The sequence below is a fragment of the Melanerpes formicivorus genome, unplaced genomic scaffold (genome assembly GCF_026170545.1).
Source record: "Melanerpes formicivorus ecotype bairdi unplaced genomic scaffold, bMelFor1.0.p_v2 SCAF_3, whole genome shotgun sequence".
NCBI lineage: Eukaryota > Metazoa > Chordata > Aves > Piciformes > Picidae > Melanerpes > Melanerpes formicivorus.
Window position 1 is genome coordinate 2,023,860 of NW_027142355.1, and position 12,964 is coordinate 2,036,823.

Here is a 12,964-nt window from a genome sequence, read left to right on the forward strand (position 1 = left end):
ACCATCAGGGAATTCATTCTTTTGACAGGCATCAAAAATTCTCCAAAAAGCCCTAAATAACCTCCTTTCTTCCAAGGAGGTACTTGATCAGAGTGTTCTGCTGAGCATGTCACCCCAGACTCAAGACAAAGAACCCCTAGACTATTTCCACCTTCATCTGTTTTGTCAAAGTTTGTGCAATTATTTATGAAGCATGTTGATTTTTTTTTTCCCTCAAAGAGAAATTCCTCAAGACCCTATTTTTAACAACAGTGCAATAGCAGCAGGCCAGCTTTTGAGAACATCCCTGTGAGAGCAAAACATTATAGTCACTGCTATAGTTACAAATGCCTCTAACTTCCAGGCATGTCTGGGATAAGTGCTGGGAAAAATCGAGGATGGTAAACATTCATGCCCCAGCACATGAACAAGTCCATGTGATGGTATAAGAGAATATCCAAGTAATTGCTCTGGGGGGAAAATGGTGGTTAGAATCCTGGATAATGACCCTAGCAATGGATCTGGCCACCTGGTAGTGGTCTAGTGAGGTCATCAAGGGCCTTCCACTGACTTCAGAGCAAGGTGAAAATAACTGTCGGTGAAGTTGGGAGCCCTTTGGTCCTTTTTTCCCTCACATTTCTGTCTTAGGATGCTCTGGGATTTAAAGAAAAAAAAATAAAATGAAAATAGCAGATTTATTGGCTAAATATTGTTGTCCTTACCCAACTCAAGAAGCCAAGTCACAGAATCACAGAACCATTTCAGTTGAAAAGGAAAAAAACCTTTAAGATCATTGAATCCAACCATTTGCCTAACCCCACTATGACCATTAAACCACGTCCTGAAGTGAACTGTGAGCCTTGCCATTACAGATGTCAGTGTGGGGGTTTTGAAATACTGAAAGTGCTGTGAATTCTCTGTAGGAAGCTACAAAAGCATCTAGTTTCTTTACTGTCTTGGTGTTCCCACTCTAAGGTTGAAAAGACTATGTGCAAACTTCTGAAGCAACAAAGAAGTAAAAAATTAATAATCTCAGCTGACTGTGGCCTCCTCCTTATCTTTTATTCCTATTTATAATAAGGGACAGACATCCTTACTTTAATCCTTAATAATAGCAGTCTTGAACCAGAAGTTTAGCTCCAGACTATAAGGGCAATACATTTTAAGACAAGCTGCATGCAGATAGTCAGGACAGTCCTGGCAGAGTCTTACTCAAGAGAGGCACAACTTTTCTGCAGTTGAATTTTGAGATCTGTGAAATGGACAAGGAGGAAGATGGAGGTTCAGTGTTGCTTCAGCAAGTCTCCAGACATAAATTCTGTTATTTCTGACCTGAGTGTAAAAAGAATCGGAGAATGGTCCAGGCTGGAAGGGACCTCCAAAGGTCATAGGATCATAGAATCACAGAAATGTTAGGGTTGGAAGGGACCTCAAGGATCATTCAGTTCCAACCCCACTGCCATGGGCAAGGATACCTCACACAACATCAGGTTGTTCACAGTCACATCCAGCCTGGCTTAAAAAACCTCCAGGGATGGGGCTTCTACCACCTCCTTGAGCAACTTCTTCCAGTGTCTCACCACCCTCATCATGAAGAATTTCTTCCTAACATCCAATCTATTAATCCAATCAATGAATCTACTCATTTCTAGTTTTTTTTTCCATTCCCCCTAGACCTATCGTTGCCTGACACCCTAAAAAGTCCCTCCCCATCATCTAGGTCATCTAGTCCAACCTCCCCACAGTCAGAAGGGATGTCCCCAACAAGATCAGGTTGCTCAGATCCTTGTTGAGTCTCACCTTGAATATCTCTAGGGAAGTGGCCTCAACCACCTCCCTGGGCAACCTGTTCCAGTGTTCCACCACCCTCATAGTGAAGAACTTCTTCCTCTTATAGAATCTAAGTCTGCCCTTCTCTAGTTTGATGCCATTGCCCCTTGTCCTGTCACTGCACACCTTTGTAAACAGTCTCTCTTCATCATTCCTGTGGGCTGCTATTAGGTCTCCTGGAGCCTCCACTTTTCCAGGCTGAACACCCCCAGCTCCCTCAATCTGTCCTTGTATCAGAGATGCTCCAACACCCTGCTCATTTTCATGGCCCTCCTCTGCACCAACTTTCCATCTTCATTTTGCAGGCACCTGTGTCATCACACCAACAGCATTTTTAAACATGACCCCAAACAATCTTTTATATGACCACACTCCTCAGGATTTGAGGGGTTGCACTTAAAAGCAAAAGCAAAAAGCTACACCAAATCCCTTCAGACTACACCGAATCCCTTCAGACATCCTTGGCTATTGAAAGTGATCTGCTGCATTAATTATTACAATGAATAAGGGCTATAAATAACTACTGAAAAAAATGCTGACAATGAAGGGGGAAAAAAGTGACTAATTGTTTTTTTAAGTATACTTGGGGGTGAAAAAAAAACCAACCCCAAACCTTTATTGTCAGTATTCACAAGCCTTTTGATTCCTGTCTTCTCAAAACAAACAAAACCCCAAACAACAACAAAAAACCACCCCAAAACCAAAAACCATTAAATGGGTCATACATATTGGCCACAACAACCCCATGCAGTGCTACAGGCTGGGGTCAGAGTGGCTGGAGAGTGGCCAAGCAGAGAGGGACCTGGGGGTGCTGGTTGATGGTAGGCTGAACATGAGCCTGCAGTGTGCACAGGTGGCCAAGAAGGCAAATGGCATCCTGGCCTGGATCAGGAACCGTGTGGCCAGCAGGAGCAGGGAGGTCATTGTGCCCCTGTTAGGTCACTGGTTAGGCCACACCTTGAGTCCTGTGTCCAGTTCTGGGCCCCTCAGTTTAGGAAAGATGTTGACTTGCTAGAATGTGTCCAGAGAAGGGCAGCAAAGTTGGTGAGGGGTTTGGAACACAAGCCCTATGAGGAGAGGCTGAGGGAGCTGGGGTTGCTTAGCCTGGAGAAGAGGAAGCTCAGAGGAGATCTTATTTCTGTCTACAACTACCTGAAGGGAGGTTGTAGCCAGGTGGGGGTGGGTCTCTTCTTCCGGGTGGCCAGCACCAGAACAAGAGGACACAGTCTCAAGCTGCACCAGGGGAGGTTTAGGCTGGATGTTAGGAAGAAATTCTTCATAGAAAGAGAGATTGGCCTTTGGAATGTGCTGCCCAGGGAGGTGGTGGAGTCACCATCACTGGTGGTGTTTAGGAAGAGACTGGATGAGGTGCTTGGTGCCATGGTTTAGTTGATTAGATAGTGTTGGATGATAGGTTGGACTCAATGATCTCAAAGGTCTTTTCCAACCTGGTTAATTCTTTTCTTTTCTTTTCTTTTTTCTTTTTTTTTCTTTTCTTTTCTTTTCTTTTCTTTTCTTTTCTTTTCTTTTCTTTTCTTTTCTTTTCTTTTCTTTTCTTTTCTTTTCTTTTCTTTTCTTTTCTTTTCTTTTCTTTTCTTTTCTTTTCTTTTCTTTTCTTTTCTTTTCTTTTCTTTTCTTTTCTTTTCTTTTTTTCTTTATTTTGGTTTTGCAAGGAGATTTGCAAAAAAAAAATAAATCACAGTTTTTAGCAATGTTGAGCAAAGCCAATCTACATGAGCACTGCCACCAGAACTATCTGTAACATCACACACTTCTTTAGTTTGCTTCTGTCCTCCTGCTTATGAAGTTCTGATGAAGATTAAAAGTATAATTTGCTCAATAGGAATCAGCAATGTGGTCTAGTGGTTGCTGGGCTAAATTTAGAAGTGGGGGAACCTGGGGTCTGTGTCTGTCTCAGAGACTGAGCTTCCATCTCTCCTCAGGTAGGGGACTTCACTGCTCTCCATCTGTGCATCTGCTTTTGCTGGTTTGTCTGTATTTCATATCCAGACTGTCATGTGTTCAAAACAGGATGTGCATCAACACCTCTGTGGAGGTGGCACAGTGCCCACTACAGAGGGTTGCCACTTTAAGCAGGGATAATAATGCATCTAGCAGTAATAAATGCTCCCTTGCAAATGTAACATGGTGGTTTCCATCATCTTTTGCAGCCAAACACAATGCATGACACCAAGGTGAAAAACTCAAAGAAGAAGTGATCAGACCTGCACCCGGTGTTCCAAGCTGTTGGTCTTCCAAGATCTCATACAGCAGTAGCAGCAATTTTGGGGAATAAAAGAGATTGTGCCTCTCCAGGGGATACTCTTCTGTCTGGCTTTTCAGTCAGCTGTCTCCTTCCCATCTGGAGACCTCAGTATCAACTATCATCCAAGTATTGATCCCTACCCCTAACTGATCTCTTTCACCACACTGACTTTGTATAGTATCACAGTATCACAATATCATTAAGGTTGGAAGAGACCTCGAGGATCATCGAGTCCAATCTGTCACCACAGACGTCATGACTAGACCATGGCACGAAGTGCCATGTCCAATCTCCTCTTGAACACCTCGAGGGATGGTGACTCCACCACCTCCCCAGGCAGCCCATTCCAATGACTAATGACTCTCTCTGTGAAAAACTTTCTCCTCACCTTGAGCCTAAACTTCCCCTGGCACAGCTTGAGACTGTCTCCCTTTGTTCTTTCATCCCAAAAGATATCTGCCCCCACACACCACCTTCAGTTTCATTGCACAGCCAACCACAACCCTGAGGGGATTTTGTCACACGGACTGAGGTTAATAAGCAAAATAGAGGCAGTAAGATAATTGTGCTGGTTCTGCCAGCAGTAATTCAACCATTCCTGCTCACTTCAGCAGCAAGTGCTTGAACTAGTAGAAGGACAGAAGGCACATAGTGATTTAGAGGAAAAAATTTTAATCTGACTTTGGGGGCTAGGTGTAGAGGAGTGACATATTGGAGCCTCCTACAACACTGTAGGGTAGAAGCAGCATTATATTTACCTGCAGGAAAACCCTTTGAAGGCTAGGGTAAAATCTCTCCTGAGGTAGGAGTATTTTATGCAGATTTGTTATTCTTTTTGAAGGGCAAGCTTTGAGAGCTCTCAGGATTGTTATTCAATGGACACAAATCAGCATAACTCCATGAAGTTTATTGTTTCCATTGCAAGCAACTCAGTCATGGCTGTAGATACAAAACTATTTCTTCTTCCCAAGTGACACTCCTGCAGCTGTTTTGTAGCCCACCAGTGAGAAATGGACAGTTGTGCATTTGCTATGAAGTGTGTGTTTCATTAAAGCTGTGGTCGAAGAAGTGTTTTGGTTTTGGATGGAATAAATAGCTGCAAGTGCTGTGGGAGTTCAGCAATGCAGACATTCAGTCCTGTCCCGTTACAAGCCCCAACATCTCTTGCTAGATTTTTGCAAAGGAGATGAAAACCAAAGATTTATCATTACACCAAACAGCTCCAGCAAAGTCCTCTGTTATCAGTGGGACTGGAAAGAAGGCTTAGGAAGCAGAAATGTAACAGTAGGACTGGAAAGAAGGCTTAGAAAGCAGAAATGTTAAGAGGAGCATCTGTAATACAGGGCCAGATCTGAATAAAAAGAAACAGCAACAAAACATGAACATTAGATACCATCAGGTAACTCAGTGTGAGGTAGCAGAAAAGAGAGGGGTAAGTTCTCAGGGAATGCTTCCTGCCACCAAGCCAGCCTCCCCCCTGTCCTCCAGCACATACATTTCCCCATTCCTCATCCTTTCTGGAATACCTTTCTTCCAGCCTCATTGTTGTGCAAGTTCATCAGCCTCCGTGCATTCTTTTTGATTTCTCGGGCATCAACAAACCTCCGGGAGAACTCAATGCCGTATCGGATATCCGCAGAGCAGCCTCCCCACTTCCAGCCCTCCTCCTGGTTGTAGTAGCCCTGTTTCTCTCGGTCACAGCCACAATTGCTGAGGTTGCCCTGGCTGCAGGCGGCCGTGACAGCATGTGCAACCCCGGCAGCAGTAATGGCATAGGTGAACGCAGCTTCCCTGCTTCCTGTGGAGAGAAGCCAAAAGCTGATGTGTTGGACAGAAAGGCAGCACTTACTTACTAAAGAAAGTACACACAGTTATCTAGAGCAACAGTGTCAGGCAGCAAGGTGAGGAAGGCATTGCTACTAAGTGTGCATGTCTTGTTCTCACAGAACTATGTTAGTATTTGGAATGCTTGGCTCAGCTGAGGCACATTCACCCAGGTAAGCACCAGCCATGTGAGAATCCCCCCTAATCCCCTTCATCAGAGGGCAGTTTCCTAATGAGTCTGAACAGGGATAAGGTGAGCAACATGATTTGGCTTTCCACTCTGTAGTCAGGTTTGCAAGCTGAACTTCATCTCTTTCAGAGGAGTAATTAGTGAGCTGATGACAGTAACACTCACTGAAAAGCAATAGTTGCCTCTAACCGTTGGCACTGCAAGGAAAAAGAAAAAAACCTCGTAAAAAATATCAGACCCTTTCAGACATGTGAGGGGGCTAAGACACGAATGAGGAAGATATTTAATCCACCTTTGTAAATGCCCCAGTAGTGTCCATTAGTGATGATGAGTGTTGAACATTTCAGGAAAAGCCTACAGAGACCAGAGCTGGGTAGGATTTGTTTTCTTCAAGGCAAAGTAGAGGCTAACCCCTTTCCTTTGCTGGCTTCTCTTGCATGTTAGTTTTGCTGTAACAAACTTTTTCCACTCCCACTCTGACTCAAACCTCTGCATTACTTTTGCTATTGAGCATACAGGGGATATGGAAATGCTGTGGCAGCATCATTCCTTCCCCAAAACAAACAGATACTGTTGTGGAAGTAAAATCTTGTTTCAGAAAAAGTCCTTCTAGAAAACTGTTCTTTTTTAGTTTTCTGTGATGCCAACAGTTGACAATGTTCCTCATTCCAACTTCCATGTTATAGCTGTTGATATCAAGTATATGAAGAGAGGCTGATCACAGAATCATGGAATAGTAGGGGTTGGAAAAGACCTCTGGGGATCATCTAGTCCAGCACCCTTACTAAAGCAAGTGTGCTTAGATTAGCTTGTACAGGAACATGGTTTTTTAATGTCTCCAGAGAAGGAGACTCCACAGCCTCTCTGGATAGCCTGTTCCAGTGTTCTGTCACCCTCACAGTAAGAACTTTCTCCTTAGTTCAAGTGAAACCACCTGTGCCCTGTTTTGCACCCTTTGCTTATTGTTCTGATCATGGCCACCACTGAAAAGAGCCCAGCCCCACCCTCACTGGACACTGTTGGGCTGTTTGGCTGACTTGCCCTTGTGATGCACATAAGCAAGAAGATGCAGAAGCAGAATGATCAAAAAGGATACTACAACCCATTTGTGCTCTCACACCACACTGCACTCTGCCACTGACTTAATAGAGGGCTGGATCGTGGCCTGTGGTGTTTTGCTGCTCTTATTCATGTAGCCTTTCCCTACAAGTTCCCTTCTCGGTGTTATCCTCCTTTTCTTCCATGTGATAAACAGGCAACCTTTTGATACCACAGCCAAAGAATAACTGTAAATAATTTGCAGAAAGTTGCTGAAATGATTTAATGACCACACACAGAGCTTTAAAGTTATCAATGTATCTGAGAAGAAAAAAAATAAAAAACAAAGAAATAAAAACCCCAAAACCCCACAACAAATTTTCCAAAGGAGAGGGAAAAAAAAAAAAAAAATCATTAAACAGAACAAACCAAACAAAACACTCAGGTACCAGACACAAGAAAGATCCTACAAGAAACAACCATAACCTGGTTTTTGGCTCCATTTCCTTGTTTCGCCAAAGCAATAAAGGAGAAACTTAAGGTAAGAGGGGAAAATAAAGGAGTACTGTGTTCTTCAGGTACCAAGGAGGTTAAACTGACTCGTGTTTAACTTGAGTACATTGTGCAACTGAAGGACTGATTTTGCTCCCAAGCACAAAAGTGTTTTGTTGGGGTGTACTATGTGTGTAGTCTGGTTCAGTGGTTCCCAAACCATGGTCCACAGAACACTGGTGGTCCAGGAGGCCACAGTGAAGGGTTCACAGCTAATCCACAGAGTCATATTAAACACTGTTTTTAATAGTGTTTTCAATTAAAAGTTAGATGATAATGATGCCTGGTGGGCCACAAGAAATTCTGAGGGTTGATTGCAATCCAAAAAAAGTTTGGGAACCTCTGTTCTAGCTCCTAATGCTCTCTAAAAACACCTAGCGATACTCAGTCCTCTTCCTCACTTGCCAGCTGAAGTCAAAGCTCAGCCCCATGTTTTAAAATGTATGCTGTTGACCTGCAGGATTTGTTTCTTTATTTCCTAACAACAACAACAACAACAACAACAACAAAGGCTTTTCTTATTCTGTAACTTGAAATGCTGGAAATACAAGACACAATAGAAGCTACAGCTATAGATGCATTTTCCTTCCTCTTCAGGATGAGAGTAAATGAGATTTCAAATTGTGACTCAGGAGATGTTTTAATTCAGACAACTCTGAAACGTGTAGGAATAGATATAAACAAGGAAAAATACATTCCTGTCAGGGAATCACGGAAACATTCAGGTTGGAAAAGACCCTCAGGATCACCAAGTCCCACCAATAACCCTACTCTAAAAGGTTCACCCCTAAACCATATCCCCAAGCACCACATCCAAAACATCTTTAAATGCATCCAGGTTTGGTGACTCAAGCACCTCCCTGGGCAGCACATTCCAATGTCTGACCACTCTTTCCATGAAAAAATGTTTCCTAATGTATAGTCTAAATCTACCCAGTCATGGCTTGAGCCCATATCCTCTTGTTCTATCACTAATTAGCTGTGAGAAGAGACCAGCACCAGTCTCTCCATAACATCCCTTCAGGTAGTTGTAGACAGCAATGAAGTCTGCCCTCAGCCTCCTATTTTTCAAACTAAACAGACCCAGCTCTTTCAGTCGCTCTTCATAAGATTTATTCTCCAGGCCCTTCCCCACCTTGTTGCCCTCCTCTGCACTGTGAGCCACAGTTTTGTAGATTGAGATTAAGCTGAGAGAGGGTGATTACATTTTTTGTTTCAGCTCAGTGTGTTCCACATGTATGCAGAGCAGAAGGTGAGCCATTTCATTTTGGCCAATGTCTGTAACCCATACATGAGCTTTCATACAACAATTCTCTTAATCAGTTTTGTAAAACTACCCTGATTACCTTCAGGAACAGAGGAAAATATCTTTCCTTCACCCATTTGAGAGTTATAGCAGTGATGGAATTGTCTCATGTAATGGGATTATGCTAAATGGAAACCATATTGACTCTCTGAAGAGATTACTCTTCTGTTTCAAGGCAGCTCTAAAATAAGAAGGGCTCAGAAATAATAAATGCCTTTAAAATCAGTTGCCCTGCTAAGAATTAAGTGGTTTTACTTTTAGTTATTTGTTGGTTTGTTGTCTTTGGGTTTTTTTTTAACTAGAGGATGCTTCAAAACTTCCCTTGAATTTGAGTGTAAGCATTACCTCAGCAGTTCTCTAAAGTCCTGGGATCAGTAGAGTTTATCAGAAAATGCTGATGGGGGAGGGAGGGGAACCTCTGCACTCAAATAATGTGTCTGCTGTACACAAAGCTTTCTATTAGTATGTCATTGCTTGGAATCAGTTCTAAGCAAGCCTTTGTTATTCAGTATTCAGTATCACTAAGGTTGGAAGAGACCTTGTTAGGCAGCTAAAATTAAGTAGTGGTTGCTGTGATACCTGCAGAGAGAACAATAACCTCATTTTATAGAATTTTCTGAGATCTCAAAAATATTCTTGTTCTGCCATGAAACAGAGCCAAGTCTTTCCAGATATGTTCATGAAATGGATAAAGACTATAAATAGCAGAAAGTTTTGGATCTGACCCAATTTTGAAGCTAGATTTTTCTTTTTTTTTTTTTTTTCTTCAGCAGTCACCTAGTTATTTAGCACTAGGTATGATCACTATCTGTGTCCAAAAAATAAAAGCTCTACTTTATAACATTTTAATGATTTCTGTCATGCAGACCAGAATAATTCTGTCAAGATTTAATCTGGCAGCAAAACACCTTTTTTTTTTTTTGTGTGTGTGACACTTGGATTTGTCCATTTCCCTCTTCGAAGTGGCTGCTTTGGTGTTAAAGAAGATAGTTTTGATAGAATCCCCAAAACAAAGAATGAATGTTTTCATGAGTCACTTGAATGTTAACTACTCTATCTGATCTTATGAAGAGAGACTGAGGGAGCTGGGGCTCTCTAGCTTGGAGAAGAGGAGACTAAGGGATGACCTCATTAATGTTTATAAATATGTAAAGGGTGAGTGCCAAGAGGATGGAGTCAGGCTCCTCTCAGTGATGCCCAGTGACAGTACAAGTGGCAGTGGATGGAAGCTAAGGCATAGGAAGTTCCATGGAAACATGAGGAAAACATTTTTTCACTGTGAGGGTGACAAAACACAGGAACAGGATGCTCGGGGCGGGTTGTGGAGTCTCCCTCCCTGGAGATATTCCAGACCAGCCTGGATGAATTCCTGTGTGATCTGCTAGAATAGAATAGAATAGAATAGAATAGAATAGAATAGAATAGAACAGAACAGAATAGAATAGAATAGAATAGAATAGAATAGAATAGAATAGAATAGAATAGAATAGAATAGAATAGACCAGGTTGGAAAAGATCTTTGAGATCATTGAGTCCAACCTCTCACCCAGCACCATCTAATCAACTAAACCATGGCACCAAGCACCCCATCCAGTCTCTTCCTAAACACCTCCAGTGATGGTGACTTCACCACCTCCCTGGGCAGCCCATTCCAATGGCAAATCACTCTTTCTATGAAGAATTTCTTCCTAACATCCAGCCTAAACCTCCCCTGGCGCAGCTTGAGACAGTGTCCTCTTATTCTGGTGCTGGTTGCTTGGGAGAAGAGACCCACCCCCACCTGGCTACAACCTCCCTTCAGGGAGTTGTTGACAGCAATAACGTTTCCTCTGAGCCTCCTCCTCTCCAGGCTAAGCAACCCCAGCTCCCTCAGCCTCTCCTCATAGGGCTTGTGTTCCAAACCCCTCACCAGCTTTGTTGCCCTTCTCTGGACACGTTCCTGCATCTCATCATCTTTCCTAAACTGAGGGGCCCAGAACTGGACACAGGACTCAAGGTGTGGCCTAACCAATGCTGAGTACAGGGGCACAATGACCTCCCTGCTCCTGCTGGCCACACTGTTCCTGATGCAGGCCAGGATGCCATTGGCCTTCTTGGCCACCTGTGCACACTGCTGGCTCATGTTCAGCCTACTATCAATCAGTACCTCCAGGTCCCTTTCTGCCTGGCTGCAGATCCTGCCCTGGCATGGGGGGTGGGACTCGATGATCTTTCAAGGTCCCTTCCAGCCCCTGATATTCAGTGATTCCTTGCTGTAATAACTATTTGATCTGATATCTGTCCCATCTAATAACTCCAGGAGGAGATTACTACCAGGACTAACTGGGGAAAAAAGAATAAATCCTTTTCTCTTTGGTAAAGGTGCTGAAGGTAACTTCTTGCAATGTTCCAGGCCATGAGAGAAGTCTTGTCTGTGGTCTGCTGGTCTGAGTTACTGCCATTTGCTTGAGTTCATTGTATTTTAGAAGTGCTCAAATACCCAGAAAGGCAGGCAGTTGCTGCACAGACAGACAGATATTGGATCATTGCTGAGTGGTTTCTGGCAGATAAGGTGAGAGGAGCCTATTTCTGTTGTTGAAGTTGTGGAGCAGCTGAATACTTCACCCCTAATCTAGACATCATCCCTGAGTAAATTTTCAATTGCTAACTGAGCACTAAACTTAGTGCAGTCTGATGTGGTCATTATGACAAGTTCCATAACTGCTGTAGTTTAGTACATCCTAGCATGCTCATATTCACCAACAGATTTTCAGCATGTAACCACAATCAGCTGAGAACCATATATGCCAAGTATCTATTTTGATCATTCAGCTGTAAATGCAGGGTTAAACCTTTAACTGTTTCATAGTTGTTAGCAAGGCATCTATTTTTCTGAGTAACTAGATGAAAATGTCGCTATTCCACACATCATTCTGGAATGTCATGTGCCAGCAGCTAGGTGAATAAGAGTGCCACTGAATATCAACCATTAGAACTGTAATTTAGATATTCAGCTGTAGAATATACACTGTTTAACATCATCCTCCTATCCATACTCATGTGAAGTGGAAACTACACTCTAAACACCCTCACCAACCCCCCCAAGAGCCTCTTTACGTTATCTTCTCTTCCTGGCTCCTCACCATTCTATGATCTATCTCCATGCTGACTGAAACAAACCACACTCCATTTGATCTTACGGAGGGAGAGTCAGAACCGGTGTCTGGCTTCGGCGTAGAACATGTCACAGGACCATTCGCCCTCCTTTTCCTAGCTAACATTGCATTAACAAACAGATTAACTACCATCCTAGTCCTTAATCCTAGCATGTTTAGCCACTCACAAGAACTATTCCCAGTGATCCTAGGGACTAAAGTCCTCCTCCTGTCCTCAGGGTTCCTATGAGACCATGCCTCACATCCATGCTTTTGCTATGATCAACTTATACACCTCCTATGAAAAAATGTCCTACCACGAACACCAGTGCTATGCCTGTGACATAAAATCATGCCCATTTCCTTTGCAAACCTACCTCCTTATTTAAGGAAACGTGCCTGAACCCAAAGGGCCACTATGATAAAGTGAACATAGAGGTAAACCAACCCTCTCATTCCCTATAAATCAAATACAAGGCCCTAGAAAAGTAGGAATCTAACCTACACAGTCGAGATCAAAGCCCTCCCTACTTCCTTTACATTATTTCCTAGCAGGGTCAGATAACAAAGCCCATACCCCAAAAATGATGGTTCAACCCTTTCCTCTACTAATAAATCCCTATGCAAAACTAACCACATCCATAAGCCTTATCTTAGGAACAACCATCACAATCTCAAGCAACCACTGAGCAATATCCTGAACCGGGCTAGGTAGTGATAGAGAAAAATTCTACACACTACTGTTGTACAAAGCACATGTACTTGCACCCTCTGTAGACACCAGACTGATTATGTGACACAATAAAATATAGGTCAGTGGTAAGAAGAAATGACCATGGTGAAAG

The 12,964-nt window shown here is 42.9% G+C and overlaps 1 protein-coding gene across 1 annotated transcript in view; it reads right to left on the reverse strand.

Moving 5' to 3' along the window:
* Positions 1-12,964, reverse strand: part of WNT7B (Wnt family member 7B) — an 80,565-nt gene that overhangs the window by 13,988 nt on the left and 53,613 nt on the right. Inside the window, exon 3 of the mRNA XM_068165014.1 lies at positions 5,602-5,873. Within this exon, the coding sequence (XP_068021115.1) occupies positions 5,602-5,873 (272 nt within the window). The remainder of the gene's footprint in view (positions 1-5,601; positions 5,874-12,964) is intronic.